General features: G+C 42.4%; 1 protein-coding gene across 1 annotated transcript in view; it reads right to left on the bottom strand.

The window, feature by feature from the left end:
- NDST1 (N-deacetylase and N-sulfotransferase 1) overlaps positions 1-14,573 on the bottom strand; it is a 92,373-nt gene that overhangs the window by 38,470 nt on the left and 39,330 nt on the right. Inside the window, exon 2 of the mRNA XM_069763563.1 lies at positions 6,024-6,825. Within this exon, the coding sequence (XP_069619664.1) occupies positions 6,024-6,536 (513 nt within the window). The 5' untranslated portion in view covers positions 6,537-6,825. The remainder of the gene's footprint in view (positions 1-6,023; positions 6,826-14,573) is intronic.

Genomic DNA, 14,573 nt, shown 5'->3' with positions numbered 1-14,573 from the left:
AGCATTTACTGCTATTGTGCCGCTGATACTCCATTACATTCATGAAAACGCTCCTTTGTCCCTGAAGTTATTGTTACTGAAGAAGGCCGTGTATTTGGGCCGAAACGTTTATTTGATGACTACAATAAATTGCAAAAACTACATATAAGTTGAGTGCCTTAGTTTATCTCTGCTACTAGACAAGCAGAAGACACTTAAGGCCCCGATATTTATTAAAGTAATGTCTGCAGAACCCACCAATATCAACACGTTCAGCTGATCGCCTATTGCCTACAGGAGCCCCCAACAGATCATGTTGGGGGAGATAAGGATCTGGCATGTCTGATTTCGGGTGGTTCTCCGAGAGATATTCCACCACTAGAGATGTCTCACTCAGAGGACACAGGAGCTTTCGGCAAAGAGAGGCCTCTTAAGTGTGAGAGTCGAAAATTCCGAAAAATCATTTTGCCAAAAAACCCAGAGCCAGCGTCACCACCTGGTGCACCTGGGCGAATGCAGGGCCCTTGACAAACTTGGGGGGGATTGCTCTCGCCGTCGGCAGGGTTGTAATGGCGGGTGAGGTGGGTGAAGAGTCTGCCAATGCCAGTTTATAGCACACATACAGATAAAGTGTATTGCAGCGCACAGACCTAATCAGAGGCCAGCAGCTGACATCGGCATGTGCGTGATTGGAGAGCATGGCAGTGACGTCATGCGCTCCCGTCGCTTGCACAATGAAGACAGCTGTTGGCTTCAGAAGAGGATACTGTGTGGCAGTGGGTTGGACTGATGGGGCGTGAGTATTTATTCATTTTTTTAAATCCATGAGAAGACGCTGGCTATACTACTGCATGGATGACTGTGGGCTGTGTATTATACTACATGGATGACTGTGGGCTGTGTATTATACTACATGGATGAATATAGGCTGTGCATTATACTACATGGAAGACTGAGGGCTGTGCATTATACTACATGGAGGACTGTGGGCTGTGTATTATACTACATGGATGAATATAGGCTGTGCATTATACTACATGGAAGACTGAGGGCTGTGCATTATACTACATGGAGGACTGTGGGCTGTGTATTATACTACATGGATGACTATGGACTGTGCATTATACTACATGAATGACTGTGGGCTGTGTATTATACTACATGGATGAATATAGGCTGTGCATTATACAACATGGATGACTATGGGCTGTGCATTATACTACATGGATGACAGTGGGCTGTGCATTATACTACATGGATGACAGTGGGCTGTGCATTATACTACATGGATGAATATAGGCTGTGCATTATACTACATGGATGACAGTGGGCTGTGCATTATACTACATGGATGACAGTGGGCTGTGTATTATACAACATGGATGACTGTGGGCTGTGTATTATACTACATGGATGACTATGGGCTGTGCATTATACTATATGGATGACTATGGGCTGTGTATTATACTACATGGATGACTGTGGGCTGTGTATTATACTACATGGATGAATGTGGGCTGTGCATTATACAACATGGATGACTGTGGGCTGTGCATTATACTACATGGATGACTGTGGGCTGTGCATTATACAACATGGATGAATGTGGGCTGTGCATTATACTACATGGATGACTGTGGGCTGTGTATTATACTACATGGATGAATATGGGCTGTGCATTATACTACATGGATGACTAGGGGCTGTGCATTATACTACATGGATGACTATGGGCTGTGCATTATACTACATGGATGACTGTGGGTTGTACATTATACTACATGGAGGACTATGGGCTGAGCATTATACTACATGGATGATTATGGGCTGTGCATTATACAACATGGAGGACTATGGGCTGTGCATTATACTACATGGATGACTATGGGCTACGCATTATACTACATGGATGGATGACTACAGGCTGTGCATTATACTACATGAATGACTGTGGGCTATGCATTATACTACGTGGATGGATGACTATAGGCTGTGCATTATACTACATGGATGACTGTGGGTTGTACATTATACTACGTGGAGGACTATGGGCTGTGCATTATACTACATGGATGATTATGGGCTGTACATTATACAACATGGAGGACTATGGGCTGTGCGTTATACTACATGGATGACTATGTGCTGTGCATTATACTACATGGATGACTGTGGGTTGTACATTATACTACATGGATGATTATGGGATGTGCATTATACAACATGGAGGACTATGGGCTGTGCATTATACTACATGGATGACTGTGTGCTGTGCATTATACTACATGGATGACTATGGGCTGTGCATTATACTACATGGATGACTATGGGCTATGCATTATACAACATGGAGGACTATGGGCTGTGCATTATACTACATGGATGACTGTGGGTTGTACATTATACTACATGGATGATTATGGGATGTGCATTATACAACATGGAGGACTATGGGCTGTGCATTATACTACATGGATGACTGTGTGCTGTGCATTATACTACATGGATGACTATGGGCTGTGCATTATACTACATGGATGACTATGGGCTATGCATTATACAACATGGAGGACTATGGGCTGTGCATTATACTACATGGATGACTGTGGGTTGTACATTATACTACATGGATGATTATGGGATGTGCATTACACTACATGGATGACTATGGGCTGTGCATTATACTACATGGATGACTATGGGCTATGCATTATACTACATGGATGACTGTGGGCTGTGTATTATACTACATGGATGAATATGGGCTGTGCATTATACTACATGGATGACTAGGGGCTGTGCATTATACTACATGGATGACTATGGGCTGTGCATTATACTACATGGATGACTGTGGGTTGTACATTATACTACATGGAGGACTATGGGCTGAGCATTATACTACATGGATGATTATGGGCTGTGCATTATACAACATGGAGGACTATGGGCTGTGCATTATACTACATGGATGACTGTGGGCTGTACATTATACTACATGGATGACTGTGGGCTGTGCATTATACTACATGGATGACTATGAGCTGTGCATTATATTACATGGATGACTGTGGGCTGTGAGTTATACTACATGGATGACTATGGGCTGTGCATTATACTACGTGGATGACTATGGGCTGTGCATTATACTACATGGATGACTGTGGGCTGTGCATTATACTACATGGATGACTGTGGGCTGTGCATTATACTACATGGATGGCTATGGGGTACATTATACTATATGGATGACTATGGGCTGTGCATTATACTACATGGATGACTGTGGGCTGTGCATTATACTACATGGATGGATGACTATAGGCTACGCATTATACTACATGGATGGATGACTATAGGCTGTGCATTATACTACATGGATGACTGTGGGCTATGCATTATACTACGTGGATGGATGACTATAGGCTGTGCATTATACTACATGGATGACTGTGGGTTGTACATTATACTACATGGATGACTGTGGGCTGTGCATTATACTACATGGATGACTGTGGGCTGTGCATTATACTACATGGATGGCTATGGGGTACATTATACTACATGGATGACTGTGGGCTGTGCATTTTATATGGAGGTGCATTATACTATGGAGGAATATGGACTGTGCACTATACTCTATAAAATGAATGGGGTGTATAGGTTTAAAGTTGGTTAAAGGAATTGTTTCATCATACACATGAATGGTATATGTCTGACTGGAGTCATAACTCCCAGTTAAAGTTACAGACCATACCAGTGGACAAACACGTCCTACAGAGAAGTGTCATGGCCAATCCCCCATTGGTCTGACATTGGACATATGTCAGCAATATGCAGCCAATATCTGTGATGGGACAATGCATTTAATTCATTAACACCTATTGAAAAATGTGCCTGTTCTGCAGAGGCAAGCAAGGAAGCTATCAACTAAAAGGTCGTACTGTATGTTATATGCATGATCCTATTAACAGTGACAACTGAGAACCAAGACTAGCTGTCAGCAAAAAGGTGAAGCTTAAAAAGATGATCCACCTTTGGGGAATTTATTTTTATTTAAATGTATCTATTTGGGATAAAAAAAAAAAAATCACTTTTGCAATTGGATTTCATTAAACAATTTGGCCTTTATAGACTTTTTTTCTTCCCTGCAAATTCATTATTTTGTATGTGATCTGTGGTCATAAATAAGAGGAGAGGAGCTCAGAAAAAAACAGATATAAGAGTTACAAACCGTCTTATCAGAAGGAGCTCACTGATGGTTTCTCAGTTAACTCATTCTGCAGTCAGCAATAGACAGAGCCACACAGATGTTATAGAAAGCGCGCAGTGCTACATTTTTAATGAAACTCAATTGCAAAAATTATTTTTACCCCAAAATACATGCATTTAAGAAAAGAAAATAATGTTCCTGAAGGTGGTCAACCCCTTTAACTAATAGTTAAGAGAATGCAGTCTACTGATCCATTAGTATCTTTTAAAAAAATGTAGTATATATCTATAAGTATGTGTTAATATAACACTTGGCCTCCTATATCTAGATTACACACAGAAAATGACTGCATTTTTTTAATAACTATTAGCTTGGCTTATGAGGTTTTCCCCATTGGGCAAATTCTACTTAGAAGGGTCCGTAAATAATAAGCAGATCACAAATAATTATATTGCTGAGATCCTCAATGATTGGGTAATTGGGGAAACTTATCAGCAATTATTTAGTTTTCCTGCAGCTCCTCCGCAGGATAAATGAAGTATTACACAGTGTCTATTCATGTCAATGAGAGGTCTGCGTACAGCAGAATAGTACAGGTCCCCTAGAGGTAGAGAGATGTTTGTTAACTGGGTGAAATAATTTTTGGACTAGCCTAAAAATTATCATTTTCGAGAGCACACCAGCATGTGTTAACAGGACATGTGCTGCCAAAAACAATGACAATACGTACATACAGAACCATTATGGGAAGTGTGGTTAGCTATAAAATTACCACTGATCTACTTCCATGTTGGTTTACCACCGCAGGATAAATGAAGTATTACACAGTGTCTATTCATGTCAATGAGAGGTCTGTGTACAGCAGAATAGTACAGGTCCCCTAGAGGTAGAGAGATGCTTGTTCACTGGGTGAAATAATTTTTGGGCTAGCCGAAAAATTATCGTTTTCAACAGCACACCAGCATGCGTTAGCAGGACATGTGCTGCTAAGAACATCAGGACATGTGCTGCCGAGAACAATGACAGTATGTACATACAGAACGATTATGGGAAGTGTGGTTAGCTATAAAATTACCACCGATCGACTTCCATATTGGTTTACCACCGAAGGTCAGCTAGTCTAAATGCACCATTAGTGATGACAATCCTGGACTGGGGATCTTATTTTTCTAAACCTGTTCAATCCCTTTAACAATGGACGCTCTGGAGGATTTTATGGCCTTAGGGCATTGTCAGAAATGTACCGTATTAAATGACACAAAGGGAAAGTAACCCACATTGCAATGCATCAGTGGGATCTCAGCTGCTGGGGAGTGGTGATGAGCTCAACGCTAATGTATTCCAAATCCAGCGCTGGGTATGAACGGCGCTCAAGATATGATTCTACTCAAGGTTACTACACCAGGCAAAATATTACATAAAAACAGAAAACTACATCAATTCCTCATCTACCCTTGTGATTTATACCCATTCAACGCCCATAGAGGAGAAATTGGACTTAAAGGCCATGTGTTGTCTAGTAGACTGGGAGGGAGAGGAAGGGAAGCTTAATGAATGGGATAGGAGAAGTTGAAAGGGGTGGTCCAGAGCAAGACCCTGGTCGGAGAACAATGTCCCTTTTACAGCTTTGTCAGAGGATTAAGGCCACTCAACTGGACTAAATAAGTTGTGTCTTGGGCCCGGGAATAAAAGAAAGAACGAATGGGTTGACCACAAAAGAATGCATCCAAGCTTTGAGAAATCAGATTTCCAAAGACTGGGGAATTTCAGGGCATCAATTCTACAACTGTCAGACATTATCGAGCTACCAGTGAGTCCATGACCACCTTACCTTGAAGAAGCCTATGATGCCAACACCATACTCCACACAGTACTTGTCCAGTAATTCTCGGTTCCACGCATCCAGGTTAACATATTTTAGGATATTTTCATACACAATTAGTGCAAATCGCCCCCTATCTTTATCGGTAAGAGTAGGCATGTCACCCTTGCCTGGAGCTATCTCGGTCCGATACTTAAAGCGACTTGACTCCAAAATAGCCACTATTTCCTGCCCAAGTTGAGAATAAAGGCTTTCCACAAAGACTAGCACCAGCGGATCTGTTCTAGAAGTATCCATTGACCTCAAGTTCTTCACAGGGAGTAGACGTGAAGGGCTAATTTTAGGCTCGTCACAGTCCAGGGATTGCGGCTCACCACCCGTAGGCTCCAGTCCTCTTTTCCATCCATAAAGATAGTAGGCTGAGATGAAGACACTCAAAAGACAGAAGGCAAACAGAAGCAGGAGAACTAGTTGTGGGCTTACTGACCTCCCAAATCTTCGCGACTTCAGGGACAAGCTCATGGTCCTTGCACCTTCCCAGGAGGAGCGGCACAGGCGCTCACTAAAACAAGCCCACACACCTTGGTTATGTAGAAAGTACCCTTAACTCATCCTTTTCATGTCACCATGGCATGTCCATCGGAAGTCCAACCCTATGATGAATCGGGTACGTAAGACTGGTTTATCGTAGGATTCTCCGGCAATGTTGGAGAGATGGTCTGCCGGAGGGAGGCTTAGGTGTAACTTGCTGTCATTCATCATTTGTGGAATCAGGATTGCAATGGTGCGGGATATTGATGGAATTCATCGGCTGTAAGAGAAAACATCAAAGTTATCAACTTCAAAAGGTAGGTCCAAGAACTTCTCAAGAGCTCAGTCTAGTAATAACTTTAGCAGTAGATCAAACATCTATAGTCAGCAACACCGAAATCTTGAAAGACACTCCTCTGCTCATATCTCTTCTCATGGAACACATAACATCAGATAATTCCGTAGACTGCCAAATAATAATAAAAAAAAAATAGGAATCGGGGAGAAAACATGCAACATGAAATAGACAGTTCTCATCACTGGTAAGATAAAATCCATAAAAGAAGGAACTGCTGCTAACAAGAAATTGTGCCAATAGGTTTTACTTCCTTCTTCTACTACAATCCAATTCTGGGCTTAGGGAACAAAGGGACCTCATAAAAGACAGTCCTTAGGGGGCTGGACAATTACATTTTTGGAAGGAAGCATGCTTTCTGCTTAGGATGGTCACTTTTACAGACGTTGTGGCATGTGTCACTCATGACGCGTGGCCAGACCACCTCACATGCTCGGATGGTGTAAAATGGCCGTAGATCGTAAGATGCTATTAATGGTATACCTGTAGACTGCCCACTTGACAAAGAACCAACTCATTGATAGCCTGTGGGTCTCCCATTAAAAAAAAATTCTGGGTCCTCTTGTGGCCTTTACTTCCTGGTTCCTTCTAATTGATGTGGAAATATTCTTTTTTGGGGCCAATTTTATCAGGATTGGCTGACTGTCTAATGTGTATTTGAACCTTCTGAATCTCCACTGATGGTTGGGATCAAGATCATGTAGTTGGACTTCAACTTCCATAGCCTCTTCTTTTTGGGGAGATGACTGGCTGCTAGAATATTTATAGGGAGAACACATGAATGATGTGTATGGGGTCAGGTGACATAGCTTATATCCAAAAGACGGCTATGTAATGTGTATGGCCAGACTTGAGGCCTCCATACTCATGGAGAAGGTGCTGATTTTGTTGAGACCCGCCAACCATTTGATATGTACTGTACAAGTGACTATTAAAGTTAGGGGAGAGAAGAATCGGGCAGTTAGAATCCTGGCCAGGAGTGTCCAGCAGCAAAGGTCCTCCTCTTTCCCCGCTGTAACCACATGCACGTGTAAGGGGCAGTCGAGAGAGATGGCCGTTTGCAGACCGCTCATGTGTATGGCCAGCTTTAGGATCATACACCATGTGGTTGACATGGGTGTCAAAAATCTTTATGACCCCTGGGTTCTCCAAACAATGTCTACTCTTGATAAGTGATCTGTCCACCTAGGCCCATAGTCCTAATCCCACCTTGTGGCCAGGTTGACCTTTGTTTTGCCAGGTTCTACGCTCTCTCTCGCGACAAACTAATTGACAGCTCACAGGTCCATAGTCCTAATCCCACCTTGTGGCCAGGTTGTCCTGTGTTTTGCCAGGTTCTATACTCCCTCCCTCGACAATGTAATTGACATCTCACAGGTCCATAGTCCTAATCCCACCTTGTAGCCAGGTTGACCTGTGTTTTGCCAGGTTCTACACTCTTTCTCGCGACAATCTAATGGACATCTCACCACATCTGCTGAAGGACTTCATTATGTCTCTATGAGTGTGAGCCCGCACACATTTCAGTAGAATGACTTTAGTTCGTCTTGCACTTAGCCTCAAGATAATATCAGACCAGGCAATTCATGACATTAAAATGTTCCAGGACTGACACTAATGAATGAAATTTCAGGACCGACGCTCATACACTGCCCACAGGGTTATTACTGCAAGAGCCGAGCGGCCATTTATTACTATAAATTAGTGTCAGAGCAATTAGGCCGCATGTATAAAACTTGTATGTCACACCACCCAATGCTTCATTTACAGCAAAGGCATCCTGCGGCTCACCGTCTATAGTGCAACTACAAGTCTCAGCATGCATGCTGCAATCATATCCACCAGGTAGAGCGAAGCATGGGGTGGCTTAAAGGAAATGTGTCATCAGAAAATGAAATATTGAAAAAAATCAGGTTTTAATATTAAATATATTTATTTTTTTAAATGTTTGACAATCATTTTTTATGTTCCATATATGTAATAGATGAGTGCAGTTTTCATCCTGGCCCCTAGACCGCAGAGCTTTCTAGACTTGCTCCGATCAGGGCAAAGGTTAAAGGAAGGGGTGGGAGGTGAGCTGTGACATCACCTATTCTAAATGGTGTATACTGTGTTATTTGCTATATATAGAGGTTAACTGTCATTGTCCAGAGAGGGGAGAAGGTGAGCTGTGACATCATTTATTGTAAAACTAGATGGTGGCCCGATTCTAATGCATCGGGTATTCTAGAATATGTATGTATGTTTGTATGTATATAGCAGCCACATAGTATATAGCACAGGCCACGTAGTATATAGGAGCCATGTAGTATATAGCAGACAAATACGATGTGGCCTGTGCTATAGGTGAGCTGAGACATCAATTGTAATGGCTGATTGTGTGTAATCTACCATATATAGAGGTGTTACTTGTCATTGTTCAGGAGTGGAAGAAGTGAGCTGTGACATCACTTATTGTAAATGGGGAATACTGTGTTATTTGCTGTATATAGAGGTGTGACTTGTCATTGTGCAGGGAGAGAAGGAGGTGAGATGTGACATCACCTATTGTAACTGGTAGATCTATGCTTTCTATTGTGTATAAAAATGCTAAATTTGATTTTAAAGGGAGGGGGAGGTGAGCTGTCACCTATTCTAAATGGTGGATCATGTGTAATCTACTATATATAGAGGTGTTATCAGTCATTGTACAGGAGGGAGAGGAAGTGAGTTGTGACATCACCTATTGTAAATGGTGGATCCTGTGATATCTGCTGTATATCGAGGTGCGACTTGTCCTCGTGCATGGAGAGAAGTGTTATGATCAGGTGACCTTGGAGCAGCATGAAAACTTTCCCTGGAGTAGGTGGTAACTATACAGACCGCAAACCCTGATCTTAACACCGCAACTAGAAGTAGCCGTGGGGTGTACCTAACAAAACCTAGACACCTCGACACAGCCGGAGGACTAAATACCCCTATAGATGGAAATAGGAATTTCTACCTTGCCTCAGAGTAGAACCCCAAAGGATAGGCAGCCCCCCACAAATATTGACTGTGAGTAGTAGAGGAAAACACACACGCAGGCAGGAAACAGGATTTAGCAAATGAGGCCACACTAGCTAAATAGGAAAGAATAGGACAGGATACTAAGCAGTCAGTATTAAAAATCCTTCCAAAAAAATCCACAGCAGAAAATACAAAAACTCCACCATCTAACTAAAGATGTAGAGTGTATATCTGCAACTCTAGAGAATCCAACAAGACTGAGAAAACACTGACACAGTCTAAGCTGCACAAGAGAAAAACAAATGAATAGCACAGAATACAAGCACACTGCATGTGTGCCACAGAAAAAGAAACAGACACTTATCTTTTGCTGAATTGGCAGCTAAGCAGGAGAAGCCAGAAAGTGATCCAACACTTCACAAGAAACATTGACAACTGGCGAGGACTAATGAATCCTGCACACCTAAATATCCCAGTCAGATTTGCAATCAGCAGATACACCTGTCCAGAACTGCAGGCCAGGGACAACTGCATTACCACCTACAGCCACCGGAGGGAGCCCAAAAGCAGAATTCACAACAGAGAAGTAGGTGAGCTGTGACATCACCTATTGTAAATGGTAGATCTATGCTTTCTACTGTGTATAAAAATGCTACCTTGATGGATCCTGTGTTATCTGCTGTACATAGAGGTGTTATCAGTCATTTTACAGGAGGAGGAGGTGAGCTGTAACATCACTAATTGTGAATGGTGGATCCTGTGCTATCTGCTGTACATAGAGGGGATCAGTGATTGTACAAAAGGAGGTGAGCTGTGACATTACATTGTGAATGGTGGATCCTGTGCTATCTGCTTTACATAGAGGGGATCAGTCATTATACAGGAGGAGGTGAGCTGTGACATCACCTTTTGTGAATTGTGGATCATGTTATCTACTGTACATAGAGGTGTTGTCAGTCATTGTAAAGGAGGAGGTGAGCTGTGATATCACCTATTGTGAATGGTGGATCCTGTGTTATCTACTGTATATAGAGGTGTTATCATTCATTGTACAGGAGGGGGAGGTGAGCTGTGACATCACCTATTGTGAATGGTGGATCCTGTGTTATTTACTGTATATAGAGGTGTTATCAGTCATTGTACAGGAGAAGGTGAGCTATGACATCACCTATTGTGAACTGTGGATTATGTGTATCTACTGTATATAGAGGTGTTTTCTTTCATAGTGGAGAGAGGCAGAGGTGGTAAGCCATTATATCACCTATTGTGACGTTACCTGTAGGGATGAGCGGACCCGTGAAAGTTCGGGTTCTGGTACCCAACCCAAACTTTAGTTCAACGTTCTGTTCGTGTACCAGAACTTGAACCAGAGCCCGAACCTCATTTAAAACAATGGAGACCCGAACTTTGGAGCAGGAAAGTTTCTCTCTGTCCTCCCGGACTTCCCCAGGACCTCTGAACATTGCAACTGACTTCTGAGAGAAGCTCGGCACTTGGCACCTGACACTAACTGTCCGGTACGAACGCCTTTTAAGTTCGGGTTCGCTCAGCTAGAGCTACCTGTCATTGTTATCCTGTCCGTCATGACAATAAGATTGATGAAAAGTCATTTGTACAGACCAGCGCAAATTGAAAATATCTGATTATTTTCTTAATACAGTAAGTGAAAATGAAGAAGTAAAAAAAAAAACACTTGAAAATTAAAAAAAAAAAAAAATACTAATAAATAAATACCGTAGGTACTTTCTGGAGACACATTTAGAATTTCACTTCCGAATATATTTTGCAATTCCTCAACAAAACTTCCATACACCAAATAAGACTAAGCCCCGGGGCGGAGGAGCCCGACATGAGCGCCAAATTCTCATCAATGCCTTATACACTGTCGCTTTCTAAAAAAAAAAAAAGGAAAAATTTGCATAATTCCTTTTTAGCCCTATATTATCCCTGATAGATTTCAATGGTTCCATCATATCACCTCTCCTCATTTACAAACACCCTTTCAGTGTTAGATTAGGCATGGAGCACATACACAATGCCGCCCGGCTGGAATTCCTAAGCCCTCATTACTCCAGGCTCATTTGCATTCTAAACTCCCAAAACAATTTTTCTCCTTTCCGCCTCCCGGTCCTCCACATGAATCAAACCTGCCCGGTGACAGACGAGGAGAGAGAAAGACTATCTAGGTCATGTTCCCTCTGGGGAGAAGCCAACGAGACACTTCTTGCTACTTCTCAACACCTTGACAGGTGCTTCTCCGAGATCTAATCTCTCACTGCCGAGTGGTCGGGCCAAGACTCCCCAAAGCATTTCTAGAAGGCCACCATATACGCTTCCCAGATACCCACATGACTAACTCGCATTGGCAAGGGCATCCTAATTCTGCCCCACACACAGCTTTCAGTTCCTCTACTTACGAAATTAGCATTCTGCAAACACGGCACCGGAGTGCACCCTAATCCTGTCCTACCGAGCTCATCTACCCTAACGAAATCCCACACACGGCTCTGCCAACAAGCAAATCCAGGGAGAGGCTGAAGATAGCAACACAAGCTCCTATTTCTATTTTTTACCCTTGTACAAAAAAAACAAACCCTAGACGCACATACTAGATAGAGAGGAGAGCGGAACTATTAAACCATCCATTACCGATTGACAGAACGCAACAGAATAAAATGCCCAATTGTAGCCGTCTCCAGCAGACGAGAGGGTGACACCGGTAATTAGCCTCTCGGGGCGGCTTTTTCTAGCACAGAATGGAAGGCTGAAGAAATACCAGCATTACACAATTTACACATGAGACAGAAGCAGGTCAGAACAACGCTTTACCCTTCTAACAAGAAATTGCATTCGGCAATAAAAAGAAATAATTAAAAAAATCATCCTTATTAAAATCTTAGATTGGCATTTGTATGGGGGGAGGAAAATCCTTCAAAATATTCTGCAAAAGGGTAGGTGCACATGACCATTTTCTCTCCATCTGAGAAAAATGGTGCGATTATTCTGATCTGATGCTGATCAGGGTTTGATCAGAGTAGCATCAGTTTTTGTCGAAGGTGGGTAGAAAAAAAAAAAGTCCTCCCCCTCCATTCTGTCAGTCTGAGAAAATCGAGACCACATTTGATTGTCATATGAGTGCGGGCCGATGTTATTCGCAAACCCATAGACTTGCATTGCCTACTTTGATCTGACACTCAGATCAAAGTTGGACATGTCTCCAACTTTCTCGGTCCAAGAAAAAAATTGGACATGTGCACAGCCCCATACAATATCATGAGTATGAGTGCTATTCAACACAACAAATTGTTCTTGTCTAGTATAAATCAGTCACGTCGACGAGCCAAAAGAGACAGACAACTTAACAGACCCAAAATGTATATTTAGGATGAATAGATTGACAGGCCCTATAACAAAGTGCCTTTTTGTCATCCGTCTGGTAGATATGTTGGAATACCTCACCTGCAAAGTTTTTTGACATAATGGACCCCATATATATGCACGATCCATTATATATAAATAAAAGTAAACATATATATATATATATATTTATATATATTTAAATTGGTTGGGCCAAGATAAGCTTGGGCTGGGAGATATATGGCGTCATCGGGTGCAGAAACGAGGAAGAGTGACCGAGAAATCGAGTGATTTATCGGAGATGGGTCCCGTGAGAGGACGCCTTAGGTTAAGGCCCAGAGTTTGTAACTCCTAAAGGTAAAGGTCTCAGATAGGATGGACTATGCAAGACGAACAGAGCGTCCTGGGAGGGAGTTAAGGAGCATCAGAGACAGAAGAGATAAGTTCCGGTCATACTGACAAAGTAGCTCTCCTAAGGGGAAAGAAGGTGTAAAGCCGCGGGTTGTGTAAAAGACTATTCCAAGCTGAACTGTAGTGTTGAGTTGGGTTGTGGTGAAGTAGTGAGGATAGGAATAGTGAAGACAGAGGACAAGCAAAGAGACAGAAGAGAAAGGCACTGAATTTGTCTGAGGAAAATGTTAAGCATTATGAAGGAAACATTTGAGAAGATATGTACCCGCTATCTACCGTATATAACGCTCCCCAAGTTAATGTTCAATACAAAGTTTATTTTGAACTGGGGGTCTCCCTCTTTGAACTGTCAAACATCTGGTCCTGGCCAGCAACATGCGTGCTTCATGGGCTTAGCGCCCTCTAAATATACGTTCACACACCGAACCAGACCCACCACCTCATGTAACGTGCCAGGGCGTAAGAGATTGGTGCCTCGCCCACGGCTACCGCCCCGCACCACATTACACCCCCACCAATTCCTGTAATGGGGAGGAGGGAGCTGGTATCTCGTTTTGAGGCATGCACTTCATTTAATTTCTATTGGACTGACAGATGGCTAAGTGACGTACTTGGCCATTTCGTTAAGTCCCATAGACTTTCAATGGAGCAGCAGTGTGCATGTTCGACTGTCACGCCTTTAAACTGGGGGAATTAGCGGCTGGACCCCCCAGTGATTATATAGATCAGATAAACAATGGAAGTAGAACACCCAAATCACTATTAGAATCTTTATTAGAACAATCAGAAAAAATATGAAAAAAATGGATAAAAATAGGAGAGTGGAACGAAGAACCCCACTGTCCCATGTGCCCACTGCATAAACCTTATTGAAAAAGATCAGAATGCAAACACAGAAAAACTCAAAATGAAAAGGA

Source organism: Ranitomeya imitator, chromosome 4 (assembly GCF_032444005.1).
Source record: "Ranitomeya imitator isolate aRanImi1 chromosome 4, aRanImi1.pri, whole genome shotgun sequence".
Lineage (NCBI taxonomy): Eukaryota > Metazoa > Chordata > Amphibia > Anura > Dendrobatidae > Ranitomeya > Ranitomeya imitator.
Note: the sequence above shows the minus strand (reverse complement) of the source record. Positions and strands in the feature narration are given on the sequence as shown.